The sequence below is a fragment of the Bombus terrestris genome, chromosome 2 (genome assembly GCF_910591885.1).
Source record: "Bombus terrestris chromosome 2, iyBomTerr1.2, whole genome shotgun sequence".
NCBI classification, from domain to species: Eukaryota; Metazoa; Arthropoda; class Insecta; order Hymenoptera; family Apidae; genus Bombus; species Bombus terrestris.
This window is the reverse complement of record NC_063270.1, coordinates 8,246,024-8,269,894: the sequence shown is the minus strand read 5'-3', so window position 1 is coordinate 8,269,894 and position 23,871 is coordinate 8,246,024. Positions and strand designations below refer to the sequence as shown.

The 23,871-nt window shown below is 39.7% G+C and overlaps 1 protein-coding gene across 6 annotated transcripts in view; it reads left to right on the top strand.

Moving 5' to 3' along the window:
• Nucleotides 1-23,871, top strand: part of LOC100643966 (leucine-rich repeat-containing protein 4C) — a 284,514-nt gene that overhangs the window by 177,474 nt on the left and 83,169 nt on the right. For 4 of the 6 annotated variants that reach the window (XM_020868360.2, XM_048414351.1, XM_012316908.3 and 1 more), the window contains one exon: nucleotides 5,815-5,898. The exons of 1 other annotated variant lie outside the window; for it this stretch is intronic. In XM_020868360.2, coding sequence (XP_020724019.2) covers nucleotides 5,815-5,898 — 84 coding nt within the window. Of the gene's footprint in view, nucleotides 1-3,098; nucleotides 3,755-5,814; nucleotides 5,899-23,871 lie in introns of those variants that run through there. One more of the 6 variants, XM_020868361.2, reaches the window with a different exon arrangement.

The following is a 23,871-nucleotide window of genomic DNA, read 5'->3' as shown; positions in this document are numbered from 1 at the left end:
ATCGGTGATCGTGGATTTGCATATCCGAGGAAGATTTTTGTATCTGGCCAGCACAGGAGCTGTCAGCATTTTTGACCGAGAAAGAACGATTTATCGATCGACGACATTTACGCGCTGCTCTAATATGCCAGTTTACGCTGCTTATAGATTTTCACGGAGATCCACTCGCGAATAAGAAATCGATTATCGTCGATATCTTTATTGCATTTGGTCATCGCAAAGTATTTTAAATATACTTTTTAAATATTTTTACGTAAGTTCCAATGTCCGATGATATTTATTTATCTTTCTCTTATTCTTATCTTGTCTTATCCAGGATCGATAAGTAAATATAGTAATTTGAAGCAATTTAATAATTGCGATATTTACCTTCCTCTCGCTCTTTATAGAGGTATAAACTTTTATACAGTATAGTATATACGAATTTTTATAACATACTAGACGTGAAATATTAAAATAAATTTATAAAAATTTATAGCGTAATATATAAATTTGTCTAGTACACTATAGTATAGTATTTTACGATACGATATAAAGATTTTATTGCTTTTCGGAACATTCTCTAGCATAAAATTTGATTGCTCGAACTTGGGTTTCTTAAATACTATGATCAATCTACTATACTTCAACTACAATAGGAAAGAGACTTATTCGAGTATCAAGAATGTAATACGTTATATTAGATACCGATTTTATATTCTTTGCGATAGTTTTCAACAAATATTTTACATTTCCATCTTTTATATTACTTCGTGTGTCCATTGTCATGTAAAAGATACAGCGAAACGTGCCTTGCACAAAGAAACCCAATGGAATCACTTTTGATACAATATCTTGGATGATTAACGTAGACTTTGATAAAAACGAATGTATGCGGGTTGCCGTTAATATCGTCTTGGATTCGAGCGAATAGACGACTAAATCCGGATTACCCACCACGGGGTTTCTCCTTTCTCTTTTTCCCTTTCACTGGCATTCTTCGATTCTTCTACGTTTCTCTTGCTTTCAATGAAATACGTTCTCATCCTTCCCTGGTATAAGTTTTAATCCTTCTCGATGATTTTTACCCCACTTCCATTTTAGTATAACACGATGTTTATACAGATACAGTTTCGTTTGCCTGAGAGTTTCGGCGAGATTGACATACACTCTTACCAGCGAATAGCATAACGTCGGAAGACCTTCGATCGAAACGTACGATCGTTTCCATTCAGATTTTATATTTCTTATTTTGTTTTCTTTTTCAGCCAATACCCGCATACATACATATATATGTACTTTCATTATCTTTGGCAGTGTCGTATTTTTGTTAAACTCCGGCATATCTGCCGTTTTCTTTTCATAGCAACTATTCTCTATCGACCCTCGATCAAGTCGTTATCATTTCTCTTCGTTTCTTGTCTGACTTTTGTTATTCCCTGTAGGTACACATAAAAAAAATTCCCCGTGTGTCCATTCATCCAATCTTATCTTCTCGCCTTTTTCCATGTTTCTTTCTTTGGACTTTTTAATTCCATTGCTGGTTTATATCTATCGTCCAACTTCGTCTCACGGTGGTGCATATTTTGTATTCTCTCTGGCCTCACCAGCTCTCTCGTCACCCCTGCCCTCGCCCCTTCTTTATTTAATCTCCGTACAAACGTAAGGGGACTGAACGGAGAATATTTCGTGTTTCAATCTGCCTGTTTAAATTTTATGCGTTCGTTCACCGCTTTAATCTTTCTTCCACTTTTCATCCCGACCATGCAGGCGTGTTATGTCAACGCGTTTCATTCTACGAAATGCTATTTATCTTATAAGGAAATGCATTCGCGCGCCAGCGTAACCGCGTTTCTTTAAACGACGTTATGGTGGTCGCAGTACCGAGAGTAACGATACAGCTTCTCTGTACGTAATTAATGGTCCAACTTTGAATCGAAAATCTGTTAAAGGAAACCGTTATTTCGCGTAACTTAAACGAAATAAATAAATTAAATAGCACGAACGAATAAGTACTTAAACAGAGAAATATTTCATCGAAGAAGAATGACTCGTTCCATTTGTCATTAGCACCAACGTGTTCTTACGCCAAGCAAACACGTTCACTAGATAATACGTATTTCATCTATAAAACGGCGCAGCGTTCCTATATCGCGATAACGAAGATAAAGAACGGGCGAAGCTTCCTAAGCCGAAGCTTAACTCGGACAGCGTGAGTCTCAGACCACGGATTTCAGTAGCAACAACGTCGTCTCGTCGTACCTTTGCCCGACCTTCGACTACTCGAATCGACCGTCCCCTCGCAATTGTACTCCACTTTCGTTGGTTCTTGGCAAAGCGGGAGCTCCATCTTTACGAATCTTGCCACCGTCTCATCTTCCGACCTTTCCTCTCCTTTGGTCCTTTTTTCTCGCTCCCTATCGCGCTCTTCTGCCCTCGACATTGCCACGTTCTATCGCGAGGAGCCTCGTAATTGGCCCTTGGACTGCGACCGGCCTTCAGGGCAAGTCGAAAAGGGAGCGGCGAATGGGTAAGGGTCGAGCGAGTCGAGGGTAGTAGTCGAAGAAGCTGTCCGTATTTAGGGGGTAGACGAACGGAGAAGTAAGAAGTCGAAAGGACAGATACGAGAAGAAAAGCATCGGTATAGAGCGAGAAAGAAACTGTATAAATCGGAGAGTGGGTGCGGGCAGTGAATGGAAGGTGGAGGATGGGAGACAAGAAAAGCAAGAAACGAGTAGGCGAGGACGGGAACTGAAACAGGGAATGGTGGCACAGACAGAAAGATTTGCATCAATGGAGAAAGAACACGGATGCGTAATACGAGGGTGGAAGTAGAAAAACTGCGATTCGAGGCGGAGAGGGAGAGGGAGAGGGAGAAAGTGAAGAGAAAAATAGGGCAACAACAAACTGTAATTAGGAAAGGAAAAGAGTAAAAGGAAAAGCAGGGAATGGGGAACTATGTGGACAAATGGGAGCGGGTAAAGAAAGGGGTGCAAAAAGAAGTTCGTGTTGGCGGGGAAAAAAGTAGGGAAAAATAAGGAGAGTTTGAAATAGAGAAATGGTGAAACGGAACGAGAGCAGGGTGCGGGTGAGGGAGGAGGGGTGGGAATGGAGAAACAGGGAGCTAAAAGCCGGACCAGGAGGGGGACAGGGAAATGGAAAAAGAAGAAACCAGAGCGAGTGGAAGAGAGGGAGAAGCAAGGGACGAAGAAATGGCCAACTTCGAGAGGGTGAAGAGAGAAATATGGGACAAGAGAAATTATGTGCGAAAAAGAGGAAAAGCCGGCAGTGGGAGAAAGTAAAAAATCGAGAAAGTACGTGAGCAGCGACGAGAATGAAGAATTAAAGAAAGTGGAAACTGCGTCCATAAAAGAGTAACGGAAGGGAACCAAAGAGCGGTCGAAGAAAGAGACGTAAAAACGCAAACTGTATCGGCAAGAAAGGCGTACGGGTAGAAAGACGGGTTAAAAATAAGGAAAAGAAACTGCGCGAAAGACAAGCACGGTGAGCTGGAGCGAGTGGTTAAAAAATGTAAACTAGGAGAGAAACCAGGGTGGTCGTGCAAAAAACAAAGAAAGCAAAATAAGTAAACACGCGATAAAGAAAAATAGGCAGTGCACGGGTCTCCTAAACTGAAACGAAGGGGCACACGATTTCCGCAAGGACTTTACCCTATATCACGAGATGGGGTTGCGCCACGGGTACAAGGGATACGTAGCTTCCTTTCACCCCCTTGGGAGAGACGGCTGCTTCGTCGTGCTAAACTTTAGTCGGGGTGAGATATGCAGAAATTAAATATTCATTTGGGCTACCAACCCTAGTCTCCTGCATTTTCCTCTCTCTCTCTCTCCCTCTCTCTCTCTCTCTCTCTCGCCTGTCACGCGCCCATGCTTTGTACCTTCATCGTTCTCCTTCCTTTTCTCTCTGCCGTTCACTCGAAAAATAATGCCTTGGCTTGGGGCCAGTTCCGCTGAAGGCTCTCGATGTTCAACCCCTCTTGTTTCGTTCCAGTATCGTTGAAGAAAAAGATGGCGAATAAGGGCCAGCGAGTGTGCGCGCACCTTGCTACTAAGTAACCTCTTCTTCCCTCTTTCGTTTCTTCTCGCCTTTCTTTTAATTCTCGTTACTTGCTTCTCGCCGCTTCCTCCAGTTTCAAAACGCGCGTATCGTTCCGAGGAACGTACCTGTTGAACCATCCAGTGACCGTTCGATGAAACAACGACGAGTACTTCGTTTATGCGTGATTTACCAGCGTGCCGGAGGTGAATGGTAACCTTCGCGTTACATATCGTCTGGCTTTCACACCATCTCGCTCTACCTGCCTGCTCGTGCTCGCGAACGGAACGGATCAGATCGCAATGGAACACGCTGCTGCTTGGATGTATCTACCGTGTTGTTGCGCAACATACGTACGTACGCTTCCTCCCGGCGGTTGACGAAGTGTTCTCTCGGCACGGAAATGCAGCAGCGCTTCCTTTTGCTCCAACACATCCTACAGAATGGTTAGACGCAGCGTCGAGGGAACGCGAAGGATAAAAGGATTTGTTTTGGAGCTTTCTAGAGACCGAGGATAGGAGGAGCGAGAGGGTGGAAGCTGGATGAAATTTGAATATCGTCGTTGTTGCCTTGACGGAGATTCGGTAGGACGAGGGCGTCGTGATAGCGGTTAGGTTAGAGGATACTTTGTACCTTAATCGTTGTATAAATAGTCATTAGACGCCGAGCTAAATATTGCCTGGAAGTATGCACGCGCGTTTGCCGCTCGCAGAACGGATATTTCCCTCCATGCGTTGCTGCTCGCGTGGCTGTAATTATTTTTGACTAGTTTCCGACCATGTTGAAAATTAGCGAATAAATAATTTTGAACGGCGAACGTTTAACGCGCGGCAATTCTTTTTGTTTCACCGGTTTGTTACAAACTTTGTCGACGAAAATAAGCTGTAGAAATTTGAACGCGGCGGTCCTAATAATAATTACCGAAATAAGTATGTTGCGTCGATAACAGTTCCATACGAGAACTACGCTAGTGTTTTTAATCGTTGGGAGCGCGTGCTCACGCGTATTGTGTTTAATTTTTCTTGCTAACTTACAATCACGCCGTGTCGAATGTAATAGAATTAAAAGGCAAGCGAGAGTTTAGAGCAAACAGTGGCGTTTTCAGCAATTTTCATGCGAGATTTAATACGCTACGTCTGGCGTTCTCTACAGGTTTCAATCGTTTTAAAAGCAAATTCTAAGGATAGCTTAAAACAACGTTTGTAAATTGCCAAAGTACCGGGCTGGCCTATTTCTTCAACGAAAGTGACAAATCGTCTCGTTCCGATTTCGGGAAAGGAACGGGGGAGAAGAACTTGCAACTTTGATCGTTCGGATTCCTCCAAGTGTACAGAGAAAACGACGCAGGAACGGGACAGCTTAAAGCGTATATGTTATTTTGTGCTACACGAGAGGGGGATCGAATAAAGATAAAAGATCGCTGTGACAAGCGTTCGATAACAAATATCGCGGATATACGGCCCGTTTGTGATTTGAACGAAATAAAGCTTAGTGTCGCCTTTGCTCTTTAACGGAAACGTTTCAGAGAACGAATATAAGAACAGCGGGAAGGGCAGGGAACGGCGAGGAAAATAAAGAGATTTGCTTCGTCGTTTTCAGCCGAAAACTAGCTAGAGAGGGATGGATAAAAATAACATAAAATTTGAATATCATCGTCTTTGTCGTTCGCTCTTTACGAACCTGTAAACGATAGGGAATTGCGTTATTTATCGTCTCGTTGTTGCACAATACTGCCTCATATGGGATAGAAGCTAACAGTTTCTCCTCTTTTTGTTTTAGATGCCCGCATTCTGCGGAATAAACACAGAGAGTCGAACCGGGGTAACAGGGATGAAAGGATTTCTTCGACTGTGTCGAGAAAGGGTAAGACGAGCTCGGAATGTTGTATCGCGCTTTCAAAGAGTCTTTTACAACGTTTTATCGCGTTTACAGAGGATTGTCTCTCTACTCGCGTGAATAGAAAACGCCGCAATATTATAAATATTTCAGTTAACCGTTACAACGTGAGAGTATGCTTTCCCAATAGCGTATTCTTAAAAAGAAGAGACAAAGTCAGCAATTTCAAGTCGAGGATCTTTAAATGTCACAATTTTTTTTTTTTTTTTTTAAACACCGAGTCACTTACTAAGAATTCGATACATTACGCCACGAGATAGTCGATAAAGATTTCCATCTGTGTTTTGATCGTTGAATCCAATAGTCGATATTTCGTCCCTATTTTTAATCGCTCTGTTTATCGAAATAGTTTAAGGATCAAGAAAATTTACTAACCTTACAAAATTTGAATATAAGTCGCGATTTATACGTTATGGTCGCATTGAAAGAGAAAAAAGAAGATTGGGAAGATGTATTCAAAATTGATTTAAAATAATCTTTTAATCTAAGCTAATTACGTATATGTACGGCGGAAGAATTGTCTTATTTTTGCGGTTATTCTTTTGACACTTGGCTCAGCTTCTATTAGAACGAACTCGTAACAGATCTATAAATTTGCAAATTTTTTAAATAATTCTCCTTTCTTCCCGAGTTGGACGATTAATCCAAGAACAATAGTTACACGATATCTCCATTGTACGATGTCTTACGAAACTTGGTACGCTCTTCGTACTCGTTAATACAAAGGTAATACAGGATTTCATCTTTACATGCGACTTGACTTGTGTCTTCCATAATTGTATTCATGATATTCATAGTGTACTGAAATTTATCGAACCGCGAGTTTATGCTTTTATGAGAATATCTCGCGGATTTAAATCATACATAGGAAACCATAATGGCATACGACTAGATGGCGTCGTTGGAAATTCTGTATATTTACCACCATAAGCTGCGGCGGTGATCGCAAAAGGAAATTTATAAGGGGTTGAAAGGATTTCGCGGAAAGTCGAAACGTTATCGTAAATCTGTCCGAGTTAGCTCAGCGGGGTCGCCATTTCCGTAAGCGACTTGCCGACGGTATAAACAGAAGATGCGTGGAACAATAGAAGACTCGAGGAAATCGTCGGCAGTTCAGTTTGTCGCTGTGGCTCGTTTAAACGTTAAATATCGCCTTCATCGTCCTCGACGGCATTGTGGAATTATTATTCTATCGATGATAGAAGGGTAAGAGGTAGGGGAGGCAGCTGATTTAATTGGAAATTAACGAAAGCCTCCGTCGAAGTTGTATCTTCAGGAGTCGATCTCATTTACGTAGCGGCGCGATTCGCAATAAACGGAGACGCGAGGATAAAATGGCTCGGCCGGGGCCGTCCAATTAACTTAATTAACGTTACAGGACGTTAAAATTTTGACGAAAATAATGCTTTATCGACGAAGTGGCTTTTAATTAATTTTCGCAATTGTTTTCCAGATAATTGTATTTTCCGCGTTGGGTTTAATCAACGAAGACGACCTTTTGCAGGATCGCGAGAAGACGTTTCGAAAGAAATGACTAAATCTGCTAAATCAACGACCGTTGCATCTATCGCGTCTTTCGTTTCACGAATCTATCGTTAATCGCATTCTCGCATCTTTTCTATCCGCTGATCACGATATTAATTCTTTTCACGACGCTCGATACATCGAATATTCCTCCTAGTGTGGTAACAAAATGTTCGTCGTTAGGTGTACAGGTTGATAATTTCTTCGTATTTGTTTAGAAGTCGCTTTCGACTTCACCGAACGAACAGTGATGAAAATACACACGAGGAAGTTAATCATGTCGTCGAATGATCTCGCGTGCCATGTTCCCGGGCATATTGTTTCGAGTCCTGATTTGAACGCTGGCCAATTTCTGGTATACGCGTAACTGCATGTCAGCTGCTAGTTTCTCCTTGATGAGGTAAACGAGCCATGTCGAGTAGACCGCAGTAGTACCATATTTACTAATAACGTAACACCAGTGAATCTTGGAAAAGTCTTAACCGTTGATAGCGAAAAAGGCGTTAATTAATATCGATATCGTACGATTAACTCGAATTGAGAGGAAAGAAAAAATTTTCCAATTTTCTGGAAGATAAAATATAGCTACGTGTACATACAGCGCGTCGCAACAACCTCGTCCACCTGAAATATCTTCGTTGTTTCAAGCAATACGCGAAAATGTGTCGAATAAAAGTCAGAAATTTTAACGGAATGCATAATATAGCGATAGCGGTTTCTTGAAAGTAGGTACATACAGGAGATACGATTTTGCTTATCTTAACTTTAAACACTCTGGCGTACATTCTCGCGCACTCTTCGCAATAACGGAAATACTTTAGCTGGATACAGCTACACGACGCAAATGCACGTCGCGGGGTACATTGAATTCGAACAAAACTTTAAACCGGCAATTTTACGAACGTTAATAATCCTGTCGGATCCATTGGATTACGTTATCGTCGTTGGGGAAAAAACGATACGATGCGTGAACGCGTGAATAATACGTCATAAATCGTCGTAGGTTACTATCGCATTCGGCTCGATTAACAACGCACCAGGTTGTTGTCGTCGTATTAAATTAATCGATAATATCCACGATACGGAGTGAAAAAGGGAAGAAAGAAAAACGAAGAAAGGAATTTATAAATGGGAGAAATTTGCGTTCGAGAATGCTCGGGGGAAAGCACGCCAATCGCAAAGAAAGCGTAGTATTCTCGATGACTCGAGTACTCGTTTCACAGAGTCCTTAGAGTTTTATGCTGAACGCATGCCAATTTCGGCGGTACGTAACTGCTTATTAACCTCTGGTTTCGTTTTTGCGAAGAAACGAACCGTGTCAACGCGGCGGCGACTGCCAATTAATTTGGCTAATGTCCTGTCTCGACAGATTCTCATTTCTGTGTTTTACTATGATCTTTTTAATAGAAAGAGAAACAGGAGGAATCAAGGTAAATACATAAAATATTAGAAAGAAGGTTTTTAGAGTTTTATTCATAAAGATTTGAGACTTTGGGAATCTTGCGAAATTAACTAAAAAATTTCGATATTTTATTATTATTATTTGACAGTTGAAAGAAGCTAAATTTGTTAGATTTACTTGCAAATACCTTGTAGTATGTTATGGAAAATAGATATATAACGTTAAGAAGAAAGTTTCTAAGGTTTTACGAATGAAATTTTTAAAGATCGTAGGATCTTATGTAGTTAATGAGAAAATCTATAAATACAATATAGTCTTTCAAAGCACTATTCTTTGTTCGATAAAAGAAAAGGGCATTCGTTTCCTCTTTTGTTATGAGAAACGAAAGAACGGTAGAAAGCAACAATCGTGTTCTAACAAAAGTCGTGCGAAAACAATCGCGCAAACAGACGTAGAAAACAGCAAAAGAGTTCGATGCAACAAATCATTATTTTTCTTGATTTATTGGGATTGGCAAGCAAAGCACATGTATAATTTGTATTACTGAAACAGAAAAATCGTATGTTGTTCCGATAAAAGTGATTAGCGAGCGTGCGTTAATAGAAAAATACTTTCTGTAAAAAACGATGCTGCTATTAATTTGTAAATTAACGGTTAGGAAATGTTCGATGCAAAATTGTAGAAAGTATAGAAATGTCGGATCTTTAATTTCTACTAAAGAATTATTATCGGCAGTAATAATTTTATCGTTAATTATGGATGGCAGGTTACATCGGTCAAAACTGTAATTTGTTGCGAGATATAACGAATCGAATAAAAAATCCAGTTGCAAGCTATATAATAACTATTTTATCCATCAGGAAAATATTTGTTACATGCCGAACATTCAGTTTCGAACAATATTGTTTATCGATAATATAAGTAGTCCGATCGTGGTACTGAATATTCTATATAGATAATTTATTTAAACGTTTTATAATTTATTTGTCGAGTGGATCATTTTTTTTTTTATCTCTGATGCGAATTAATCGCCCTTCTTTTGAACATTTCTTCCAAGTCTTTCATTATCTTTGATTGAAAATGATATTTTATAGAACGCGTGTACCTCGATCGTTACATCGATAAACGTACGGAACATTCGTCACAGAAACCGTATCTATGTTTAGGGGGTTTTTCCACTGCAACGAAAACGATGTTTTATCGTACGATTTTACAAAATCCTCCTGTTATTTATACGCTCACTGTCCTCTCCATGACGTTAAATAACACAGGCCGAGCATGATCGAAAAACGAAAAAGAGATGGCTGGAATTAGGTCGACAGTGCCGGGGGTCTACGCGCGTATGATTAATCGCATTAGTTGTTTTATTAACGTTTTCCTGTTCAAATTTACGCGGTTCGTGAAACGGAATATATCGGCCCGATAATTAGTCGATTATTTGCAGACTCACGCGCACCCGTACCCCCGCGACGCAAATTTTCATCGGTATATTTAATCTTTGCTCATTAAGATTCATTTGGTTCTCTTTTATTTTTGTCCATCGATACGCTGTTTTTTAAATACGCTGTGTGTACAAAGCACGATGGAGATGTTTGTGTTTTCGTTCGAAGCTTCGTTTTACGTTTACCAAAGGAATTTTACGTCTACAACGCTGTTTCGTGTTTACAACTATGATATAATTATGATATCTTATATGATATTAGTACGATATTGCTACGATAACTATGATATTATAACTATGTTTATTTTTTGCCCCGAACGTCATGCATTATCACTGTGATGCTCAAGTTTCTGCAAAGACCTGGGATGCTAAGTTTCGCTATTGGAGCGAGTTTATGAAATTGAAAAAAGCGTTTCGTCAGAATGGAAACGAAAGATTATTGAAGACAACGGAACGGTCCTTATTTTTGTATCACAGAATTAGTCGCAGTATTTCTTCTAACAGATTACGCGCAAAATAGAATATTCTTACTTTGAAGATACATCATTTTTTATAAAATATGTTTTAGTAGATAAATTTTATCCTAAATGTAGTAGAAAAAGATTTAAAAAGAGAAAAGTGATGTAAAAAATGTTCCTTTAGCGATAATGTAGCCTACATACGAGACACGTTAATATCTCCTTAATACCACACCTGACAAGCATGTCTGGTGCGATGCTTTTTTTTTAACGGGAATTGCACTTCCTAATAAAATGACAACCACGCTTCTCGTTTCACGGGTATAAAATTTCGTTGCTCGGACGAAACTAATTTTTCGACGACACAAGAATATCATTATTCTGTCAATCAACTCGTATTACCCAGCCAATATCTCGTGTCACAGTCAATTATTGGTTTCCGGGAACAATTCCGTAACTGAAAACAATCGATGGACGTTTCCGTTTTCCTTCTGTTTGCTTTCCTTTTAATTTACAAAAATTGTCTGTATCATCGATATTGCAAATTGTGTCTAATATTACAAAGTCGGTTCATCAAACGGACTAGTAAGTAGGCTTTGTAATTAATAGGTATTATCATTGATCATACTGCAATACAGAGGATTCATACGTTTGTATCGTGGGCTAATCATACAGCGGACACTGGTACAAGGAAACAAACAGTCGACTATCTAACGAACATTTAATCTGTGATATTATCGAATCATTTCGATAGGGGAAAAATGTTCGCACATAATCTTGTATTGCTACTATTGTATATTGTTATTGGTTTGTGTACAGTTGGTGCTGATTTGGAATTCCAATTTACATGCCCCAATAATCGATAATCAGAGAATCAATTTCCGTGTAATCGACGTTCTGAATAGTAGTTGTCAAGACAATCGATATATCTAGATAATCGACGTTCCGTTGTAAACGTTATACTCGATTCTCGAAAGAGTTTTTTTTTCGTTTTTCCACTTTCTGTCAATTTGAAAGATAACGTCGATCCCGATGCAAATGATCCATCTTTTGTAATCGTTGAAGCAATTTCGGAACGATACACGAACCGAAATTAAACGCGAACCAGCGTTTACGCTCGCGAAAAATAACATTGTTATCGGTGCATTCGAAACATATCGAAGAAAATCATTTTCTTTATACGGTGAAACCAATCGCGGTGTTTCTTATTCGAAAACAGAAGTTTTGCTTCGCAAAAGTCAAAAAGTATCCTCCGCGTTGGTCTGGTTTCTGACTTGCGAAAGTCGCTGATAGTATTCACCGATAGTATCAGCGAATGTAGTACTAAATGGTAGTAGTATTGGTCGATTGTATAAACGAGCCTATCTCGATACATAGCATACGAAATCAATAGAAAAGGATTTATTAATCGCAAGCTTCTTTGCTGTGATCTTGACACGTTATATGTAATTCGTGGATGATCGTTCCAATGTATGTGCACGTGGTTGAAGTAGAACGCTGCAAAGTGGTTTTCTCTATTCTCCGTAAAAGTTCACGATTAAGATAAAGCTTATAGCGGAGAAAAATTAGGGTTTTGATTCCACTTTCAGTTCGCCGGAGTTGCGATTCGCTTCCGAATACCGATAAAGTCGAAATTATGGGTCCATAATGGAAAACTTTCTCCCTAAAGTCTGAAGTTGTCGGTTCCGGAACTAGAATGAGTTAAACTCTTTTTTTTTCCCCTCTTATTTCCATGCGAAATGCGAGAATTTACGATTTCGTCGAGAGTTACCTCGATCCGTGAAGAGAACACAGTTCTTCTTGAAAGACATTTCAATTCTGACCGCGAAAAAATCAATCCCAGCTACCGGTTGGTAAGCGAAGTGCCTTTTCAAGAAACGAAGTGGCTTTAAATTATTATAGTCTTAGTCATCGTTGCAGGGAAACCTGTTTAATCATGGAAACCATTCGGCGAAAATGAATCTGACAATAAGTTGATATCCCGGCGAGTTAACGCGAATAGCAGATCACTAAGAACGGATTGCTCAAATTGTTGAATTATTTTAACTGCAATTGAAATTTTATCGCTATGGAACAAATCACGATCGGTCGGTGATCATCGTCGAGCAGGTAAATTGCTCAGTTTGTTACCGATCTAACTGATTCTTGGTTTCGAGGACACCTTGTCTGCAACCGTACCGATATCATGTCTTTGCCGAGGAAGGATCGCAGTAGTACTTGTCCTTAGTTCTGTGGTGACGAAACTTTGATAACGATGTGGAACTTCAGCTTCTCAGCACCAGACATATCGATTCCAACAATCATTAAAAACTAATTTGCTTTGCCCTCCGGTAGTGTTAGCTTTCTGACATATTTGCTTTCTCTTCGAGCGTAGAAGCAGCGCAAGCGCCAAATTGCAACCATTAAATCTCGGTTTCTCCGTTTCATAGATACGCGAACTTTCTGTTAGAAAACGAGAAAACCTATATCTCGAGTAAAATCGATCGTTTTGAAACGACGCTATCTTTTACAATATTCCCTTAATACAGTATGTATCGGTTGAAAAATGTGGCTAGTCACGGAATGTGTAATATTCAGCCGAATAAACGAGTGAATCTGGTTGCTCTGATCATTCGCCTCGACGAGAAATAGCCAGACACACGGAGGCAAAAGAAATCTGGCGAACTGCATCTGGAGAATCGTGCTCGCTCTTCTCGAACGCGGTCAAAGCGTTTATCAACGGTTTCGACGGCGCCCTCACGTGCATTTTTCGTCGTGTCGGTTTCGAGTTTCAACTTGAACCAGAGCCAATTCGCGGTACTTCGTTCACCTCTTTAGAACGACTAGCCATCCGAGCCGTCGTAAGGAGGATCGTTACGGCAATTTACGGCAATCTTCTTGTTGCGCTGCCACCGTGCAGAAAGTCGGGAAACATTGTCTTAGAGGAGTTCACGCGTTTTTAGAAAGCCGTCAGATCGAATCGAGGATCATTGTTTGCTCCTCGATTAGGGCAACGAACACTAGTAAAGCTTCCTTGGCTGCTCTTCTTTGCTTTGTTCGGCTGCTTGCTCCTCTTTTCCAATCATGCTGTATTTACTGTATGTAGATACGAGACGAAGCATTCTATATAAAATACATAAATAGAAATGTATTTACCATTTCATGCAATGCAAATGTATTAGGTCATCCCATAAGTTCGTGCCGACTTTTGTGTATACATTTCATGTGTCGATGTATAAACATACGACGATAAGGGACCAATGCACTGGAAAAATGGGAAGAAGTTGTACAACGAGAGGGGGATTACATTTTTTCATGAAATTGAAAGGTATGTAAACAATCTTAACATGTATAACCGCTTGAAAAACGGAACGAACTTATGGGATGACCTAATAAAATGGAAAGAAGGAAGATTACCGATTCCTGTTGACCGAAGGTAACGATTACATTAAGGTAACGATACCAAAAATTTCCATAAAATACTCGTTGATGTTAAAGCGTTGGTGTATTTTTTTTTTACGATAATTTTTACGTAGGTTTGGAAAATCCAATGGAAAACGATTTACATGCGCAGATTCTACCAATCGATCTGTCAATCGTTATCCTTTTAATACTGGTACTCGTACTATACGTACTAGTACTAGCTATTTTTCCTTAAATTGTTTTATGTCGTCAAAAATACTTACTAATAATGCTACTTGGTTAATCGATTTGTATTTAAATGTAAAACGAAAGTTTTCGAAATTTTATATTGCTGTTAAATCGCAAGTTTGAAAGTTGCTGGTCGAAGAAATTTCATTGTTCAGTGTTGGTAAAGTGTTGGTAAAAGAAATTTCAGTGTTGATAAATGATTAAAAACTGCAGAAAATGTTGGTGCAGATTAGCACGAAATACAGGCATTAATTCGATATATCGTTACTAATTGAAAATAGTTGTTAATAAACGGACGAGATAAACACGTTCTGTTTCGTCTGAAAGGTTTCCTCGCAGAAGAAACATCGAGTGGAATCAAGAATCGCATAAAGTAGACTTTTTATTGCTATTCGAAACGTGTTATTTGAAACGTAGCGTGTAATTTCGTATCCTCCGGTGGGATCACGTTTTGCTAGTGTATCATATAGTTGGAAGAAACGTTTCGTTGCAAGCGGACAATATTAAAAACCATAACACGTGTCTTAGCTAAAATGGACCAAAATTATCAAGTTTCAACCTTTCTCTGTCTTATTTTATGAATTTCCATCGGAATAACTAGTTTTAAATGTAACATTAACGAACTACGTGTCTCGTTCGCAGACAAAAAGGAGGATGGTAGAAAATGCTGAATTTTTGTGTCGTTCACGCAGCAAAAATATTTATAGGACATTATTCTGTAGACTCCAAGAAATTATAAAGACACTAAGTTCGCTTTCTAAGAACGTTAAGAAACATTTTTGTCAATTATATTTGGCGTACGATATCAGCGGAATTTGTGTTTTTGAATTTCATCTATTTGTTACGAAGTTACGATCATCTGAAGTTACCGACTACCAATTTTTCCCTCTGTTTGCTTCATAATTCAACTGCTTTTTTCCAACCTTTCCATCATATTGCCGGAAAAATATCGTACTTGTACAAATCTATATATCGATGTCCTATAAATATTTTTGGTACCCGAGCTACATAAAATCGACCATTTTCAATCAAACCTACTTTTTATTTCGACGAAGCAGTAATTCCAGATAGCAGTTTTGCTGTTTTTCTCTTTTTTTTTTTTGTTTCTTTTTTTACTGGGTAGTTTCTATCAAAGTTACTAATCTTGCGCGCGAGCTGTGCGATACCTAGTGTTTGAATAATCGAGGAATCGTGTAAGTAGAACCTGCAAAATGGTACTCGGATACCATTGATAGATGTTGATCGATACTTTCGAATAGTTGCAAGTTGGTCGCGTTTCAACGGAATCGGCCTGCGGTGGATCGGAATCAGTTCGGAGCTTTCTTCTCTGAAACTACCGTTCAAACTTCGTCACTCCGATTCAAACGACCAACCTCTTTTTTTTTTTTTATCCTTATCGCGAATTTGCGAGTATCCTGAAGGTAGATAAGCGTTCATTAAACGCGCTGTAAGTTCCTTTTCGACGCGCGGTACATATCGAATAATTCTCGGGGCTCGCGAAAATAAAGCGTTTTAATACCCGTCCATAATAGTCGAATAGCGCGCGCAAAATTGTCCAGTAAGTGGATAGTGAGTGAAGCAATTCTTGTAAAAATAATTATAATTGCCTCCACTCACGAGACTCCCGTTTTTCGTCACGTTTTATCACGGATATTTTATGCTACGCTGAAATTACAGAACTGTACATGGTGCCACGATGAAATTGTTATCATGTGTCTAGCATATTCGCGCGTTCGTGTACGTAATCGAGTGTGAGAGTAAAATTGCACGTGCAAAGTTCCACCGTTACTCGTGACCGATGCTTTTGGAACTTTTTCTTCCGCAAAATATCCGACGAAAGTTGTCGCTTTCCTCGTCTCCTTAGAATTTACGCTATCACTCATAACTGCTCGTAAGCGTCCAAACGCTTTCTACGACTTGTAGTAGTAGTAGCAGTATGTTAATTTTATCAAAGCGCACGAACGAATGGCTGGATAATCGATTATGGGATCACCTCGGTACAGTAACGCTTTTTGATTGAAATCCCTCGGCACGTGGTTTTTATTTCGCAGAGGAACGAGTTACGAGGTTTCCGGGAAGAAAAGTTCAAAGGGGTGAAAATAGATTTACACAGGAGTGGAAAAAAGTAGCGGACAGGATAAAGTGGGAGATTTTGTTAATTCAGAGTGTCGTTTCATTGGTCATTAATAGGATAATTCGTTGCTCGAACTCGACTATCGCGGACGCTTTTCAGCCGCACGAATACACGGCGCTAAGGAAATATTCCGTCGTTGCCGCGAGGATCAAACATTATCTGGAAAGTCTCAAGCTGTCTGCGTCTACTCAAATACTCAAATATGTAATAAGAACCATGATATTCTGAAATGGAAATTTCCGTAGTCTGCTCCGGTCTTTGCTCCGCAGGAAGCAGGCTGTGTCGCGTTCGAGTTTAAATAGAACTTGCCTGGTATAACGAACGTGGCGTTCGTCAAATATTTATACCGAATACTTGGCTGTTATTGGAGAACTTCCGAAAACCTGTCTGGTGCAACTTGCCCATTGTTTCCCACGAGACTGTTGGTTCGTTCGAAGGAAATCTCTTTTCGGAGACACGAATATCTTAGGAAAACGCAAGGTTTGCCGTGTCATTTTATGGACAGTTTGAACATTTCACGAACATACACGAGTCTATTAACGGTAATTCTGGGAAGAACAGTTCGATTATAAAGTTTATATGTACCCTGTTATTCGGTAATCGACGAGTCGATAGTTTTCTTTATAATCTAGCTTTTTAATTAGGTAACATTCTCGCACTAATCGCGTTAATTCTAATCGGTTAAGAATACTTTAATCTTCGTACGTTGTTCATTTTATAAATCAAAATCTTTATAACTCGTGCAATATGAATTTTTCACAATTTCTTTTCCGCTGATATCTATTAACATTTTTAATTTTCATATATTTGTCATTTCGTTTGCCCTTATGCAATGATTGCTTTGAAAGTTTGATGTGATTCAACATTTTTTTTTTTTTTTTTTTTGAAGAGTTCTCGACGCACGCGTATGTTCCATTTCCACTGAAAGCTCGTTTTGCGTTTCCGCTTAAACAGGAAAACTTTTCGAACGCTTATTATATACGTTCTGATTGAAGTATTTATTCGTTTTTGATGCGTTCGGTATTGACTACGCAATAAATGTGTTCAATCTTCTCGCATAGATGTCGAATGAAATATTTATTCGTTTCGAAGCTTGAAAGATAGACAGTTCGAAATAACCGATACCTGAGTAGGTTTCTAATAGGCACGTTGATATTATCCAGTATCAGATATACACGAATATCCAGTTATCGTCTATATGAATAATTTTTTGCAAATCTATATGTCGATTCGTAATTACCTTAACTACGCAAGCAATGGTAATAGATTCTAAGGGGCAAACGTACAGGTTGATACTATACAATAAGATAAACGTATAGATAAGAAAAAAATATAAAGCGCATCTGAAAAAAGCTCAGCAGTAACTAAAGTATAGGAAAACGTATTTCACAGGAAGAATATGATTCGATTAGTCGAAGACTTTGACACTTTGTCTTTGCGTGGATCTCTCTGATCCAGATGAAAGCGTGAACGAACGTAAAAGGATCGCCATCGAATGATAATTTTTGCTCGCGCGATGTTATCGTCTTCTATATTCTAAAATGAATTATCTCGACGATCGGCGCGTTGCTCGTGGGATTCTCGCGGGAGAGCAAGAGTATCGAGATTTTTCTCGTTTCGACCGGCAGAAATTTATATCCGTCGACGAGGAGGAGCAGTTCAACGAAGAAGTTACGATCGTGGCATGTAAAGATCCTAGATTTTATACGGCAGAAATGCAACGAAGACCGAAAAATTTTGTTCGGAGGCGTTGGAGAACGGAGTGCACCGGTTGGACGAGAGCAAGGAAGAGAAAGAGAGAGAAAGAGAGCTCTTCCCGTTCGTATCATAAATTTCATCGTGCCACGTACTTTGCACCGTTACTCGGCCGTATATTCTGATATCCTAGAACTCAACCTTGTTCCCGCAACCCATTTCAAAGCACTCTCGCGGTTACTTTGGTTCACCCGGCTATACGTGTATTGTGAATTCCGATATTCGCGGCTGCACCGCTCTATCCTTTGGAAACGTATTTGCTTCGAGCATCAACTTAACCAAAAATCTCCGACGAGAATTCCTTACATCGTTACCGTTCTATCGATCCAGTTCCCTCTCTATCTATTTGCTTGTTTATTCACTGTCTTATGGTTTTCACTGGCTGCCGCGAGTTCTCGTGCCAGTTGTTCACGGCAGGATAATAGAATTGCGGCATGCCGTTCAATGTCTTTGTCTTCGCGTTCTTGTTCGGGAACTTTAAGTATTCCCGATTCGGTAATTACATTCGAGTCTGGGAATTGGTTCGGGCAAATTCTTTCGTCGATCGAATCGTATGGAATTAACGATATTGAAATATACCTACGAAATATGGAATTAACGATATTGAAATGCACGAATTCGGCTTCGTTTTTATCCTCTTCTCTTCTTTTCTAAGACCGACGTTTATATGTAATTGTTCGAAGAAATTATATCAAGTCAGGTATAAGGTTTTTATGCCAGAAGAGATAGAATCGGTTAACAAAAATTAACGTTGAATTATCGGCGAGATTAAAATAGTAGTACAACCACGTAAGTACGGATGACGCGCAAAAATTCTATCTCCTGATACCTTTAAAAATAGTTGTCAAGGTAAATACGTACATTTGTACTTTAACGATAGAAAAGGATCACCTTCCAAGGGCACACTTTCTATCACAAGATGACTTGCAATTTACAGAAACATCTGCTAAGTAAAAGACAACGCAGAGTCTTTACTTAGTTAACCCATAAACCCTCAAGGTATAGAACAAGACGTGCAGTAACGATAACGCTTTAATTGCCGTTGTATCTTTTTAAACAGTAAAGAGCAATTCAGCTGGCATTAATTCCACGAGTCTTGTTATTGTACGACGGCGTTACACGACACTCTTGCCGCAATATTTGCAATCGAGCAAATCACGTTCTTGAATTCTCTCCAAAATCTGAATATCACGGTTTGTCGCGCGTTGTGATTCGCTGCAAAATCCAACGAGATATTCCCATCGAAAGATATTAGTAGTTCGTGTCCTATATCGACAGATGGAAGTAAATTACGAATCGATGGAATGTGTTATTAAACTAATTTGTATATTGGCCCTTGTACCTACCAATCTTTGCGCAACTTTCTTCATTTACTGCTCTTCCCGTCGTCTTTCAACACAGTTACGCTTGAAAGGTATTTGCAAGTCTGCATAAGTTTCAGCAACGTTCGACCCTTTTACGTTCGAACGTTAATCGTAGCGATTAAGTGAAGTTTCAATTCAGTCGGCATTCGCTGTTCCATACCGAATGGAAAATGAATCAGAAAAACTTGCTTTCCGAATTCTTTATGTGTGTATTAATGGCACACAAACGCATAAGGGAAATTACTTACATATCACTGTAAAACGAAATATTTACAATGACAATTGCCCGTTATTTATTTATTCCTCCTTCTTTTATCGACAATCATCGTATGCATTGTGTACATTTACCCTATATCATGGTTTAAGATTTGAATGGTAAATTCCGCAGTTTGAACATAGGCGATTTCAGTTTCGTTCGATGTTTTCGCTCGCTTCGGCTCGGCCACCATCTGGTATTCAAACGGTGTCCCTTTTCTACCGACGCAGTCGTTCCGATATCTCAGTACTTAACCTTGTGCCCGCAGCCCCGTTTCAAAGCACCCTTTCCCTGTCTCCCGTGTCCCTTTTCCTACTTTATTCCCAGTCGCTTTACCCGATACCAGCTTGACATTTACCTTCACACAGGCTGGTTTTTCCACGGGAATACGTCCTAGCTTCTGGGTGTCCACGTTGCGGTATTGTGTAGTGCGGTGAAACGACTGTTCCCTTCATTCCGAGATGCACGACACGAGGGAACACGCGACTGTTAATCGTGCTCCGTTTGATTAATGCTTTCAATGCAGAGTATACGTAGAATGAATAAATCGATTTTACGTTGGGATAATGGACACGTGTTCAAAGACATCGTCTCTGGGAATATCGAGATTCTCTTTTTTCATTAAAACAGATCTGCGTTAACGAAGTCATTGTACAACTTAAACAAATGTACCAGATTTACAGTTGAATTAATTTCGCGATATCTTCTAGCGTTTCGATAAAACCCTATTGTACAAGTTTCCTACTTTTAAGCAGGTGGCCGTGGTATTTAAGGAAAATACCGTTCTAAACGAATACTCGTATCAAAATTGTTTGTACGATTGTATCGTAATTTTTTTTCTTGTTTTTCCTCGTCCCTGGTACGTTTCATCCGTACGTCGTGTATTGCCTCCAGCTGCTGCGTTTTTTCCGATTATTCTAAAAATATCATTTCCTTTGCACTGGTAGGTACCCGGTGCTCGGTACTCGTTTCGATTCCACCTTGCCGTGAATCCCGATACAAGCGAAAACTTGACCCTGTTGCCGTGATCCATTTCACGGCTCTCCAGTTTATTCTCGTCTAGTTTGCAGCCTGGTGACTAGACCGCTGCACTTTTCCCAGATAATACGTATATATTCGACGTGACACGTCCGTGTCGGCAGCTCGCTTTGCCTCGCCCTCTAATCCGATAACGTGTATCAACCGTCCGAAAATGTCTCTCCGAGGTGAAAAATTCGAGAGGAAGAAACGCGTCATCCACCAACCGAATAATAAGCTTGTCGTATAAGCTCGTTATGAATTAAACCACGGAAAGTTCCTCTCTTTTCTCAACGAGCCTCGCGAGGTGAATAGAGCGAGTCAATTCCCAACTCCGAGGAACACATCGTCTGTCAAATATATTTTTGATCGAGTTTCGATCCAATTCCACGATAAGTTCTTCCAGTTTCATCGTGAAAGTTTCGATTAACCGATAATCGGTGATTGCTGCACTTTCCCTCTGGTGTCGTTTGCGAATAAAACGGACGTTGAGTGTGTAAGCCGCTATCGACGATTTTTGTGTTTTCTCGGAGGGGAAAAAAGCTGTTCATCAAAATAGAAGCACGTCAGACAAGGAAGCAAGAAAAGAATAATCTTTTATTTTTTCTTCAAACTTTTCTGAAAAATTGTTAAAACGTGTGTTCTTATAGCAGCTATTTAAATATTTATATGCTTTAAAAGATTTGCCATTCGTTAAAAGGAAACATAGTAGATACCTACATGTGCACTTGTAAACTTCGTCGAATTGTCGTCAATGAGAATAAGAAACAAGAATACATTTTATGGACTGTCGGATGATCGTTCAACCACGTTCAAATAAACTCTGCGCAGCAAGAGATACAATGCGCGCGTTTCAAACAAATGTAACAACTTTGAGATCGCAAAGAAGGAGAAGATAGAAATTGTAAATTGTGCGCTAAGAAATGCTATTCGCGCGTCACGAGACTTCGGTCGTAAACCATGACGATCCTTTGAATGCTATATCTAACATTATGATGCTTTCAAACTAAGATACACACGTTCTATGGTATAAGGTTCGTAAATGGAACGATATCGTTTTGACTACGAAAAAATGCATCGCTTTGTTTTTATACACTTACCACGGTATGCGTGTATTAGCATGTAGAGTAGAAGGTGTAAGATAAGTATATAGGTTTATGTTTCTATATCTTTTTTCTCCAGAAATACTTTGTAAAAAATACATTCGACACCGAGCAACATATTACGGAATGTTAAAAGTTGTTTTTAAAATTCCATTACTTGTTAATCGACCACCTCAGGACATCGAACGTCGTTCCGTTTGAAGGCTAAATTTCATCGAGGTCTGACGCATAAATTTGGACGAAGTCTGAGGCATAAATTTCGTCCAAGTCTGTATTCTACCTGTTCCTCCATCGTGGATTCCGGTATCCTAGAACTTAACCTCATTCCCTCAACCTACATCGAAGGTCTCTCGTTTATTTTCGCTCAACTTTCCAGACACGCAGGATCCCGTGGCGTTCGCGTCTCTCGGGAGCCCGACTGTTTGTAAGTCCTCGAAGCTTTTATCCTGTGTCACGATAATTTTCTTTTTTCTCGATCGAAGGAAACGAGAAAATTTTTTCGCCGATACCTGTGTCCTCGTTGACGAAAGCGTCAAAACACGTGTTCACATTCGGAGACGAAATCCGTTCGTTCGATCGATTAACTACCATGTTTTTCCGCGGAACGAGCGATAAAATTTATGGAATAAATATCGTCGTTGTATTAATCCTGTTTACCACGTAGCTTTCCATGGAATATTTCATGAGACTCGATTCGACTTTTGACGTGGGAAGAGTGAAAAAGGGAAAATACCTCTGTACGTAGGTACGCTATATAAATCTCAGAATTCCCAGGGATCTGCGAGTGTCTCCAACCCATATTCCGTTCGCATCATGAGTTTTACAATACGTACGCTATACGTCACACAGGATCCGAACTATTGGATTACAACAGGCAATATCTGTACGAACGTCGCAGCTGATACATTGTATATCCTTCTCGAAAGGAGCACCTCGGATGCTACCATATTCCGCGAGACTTCGCAGTTTTGTTAAGGAGTTCTGCTAAGAGCTTCGTGCTCCCGCGTCTACGAGATTCTCGGTTAGAAAATTGTAGTAATATAAAAGCGATATGGAAATACCTGGGACCTGTGCTGTCTCTTCCGTGTTGTGCCTTATGTCTAAACCCGATGGCTCGTTCAACACACTCCTTCTGTCGAGAACAACGCAATGCAGCAAAAGTAATACTAACCTTGAATTCGACATTATTCCAAGGTTACGATCGACGTTGGGATACATATTTTACTCATCCAGAAGCATGAAATGACTTACGTATGTAGATCATGTTGTACGCAATTTTAATATCCCCATCGTTCACCGAGATATACCTGGAGCCGTAAACGGAAAATTCTGTCTCAATCATCCGAAACTGTCACGAATATATGTATCGTCGGTTCTGACATACATATATATTTCAAAAATCATAAATACGCAAAAGGTGATCGTAAAAGTGAACTATTTTCTAGGGTCAGAGTACCGTTTTTCCATCTGATACGATTGCATTATACTATTTTAACAGCAAGAATATAGTAATCCGAGAATTGCTTTAACCCCAACGTTAAACGAGCTATAGATCTTTATTGTTGGTTGGGTTAGTTCGTCCGAAAAAAATATCGCCGAAGAAAGTTTGGCCAATAACGACAGTACCACCATCCATCAGTTATTCTTGTTAATCAAAACTTCCTTTCCTCTAGCAGCAATCCTGGCAAAAGGCAAAGGACTGTGGGTCGAGATACAACGGTTATATATAATACGAGCGGTGATCCGTTTGGTGTTGTTTTTCCGCGATTCATCGTACGTCCAGGACCTTTTCGTATAAGTGTATTTCCATAGGGTTAGATCGAAGCTTGCTTGCTTGCTTATTTCAACCGAGTCCC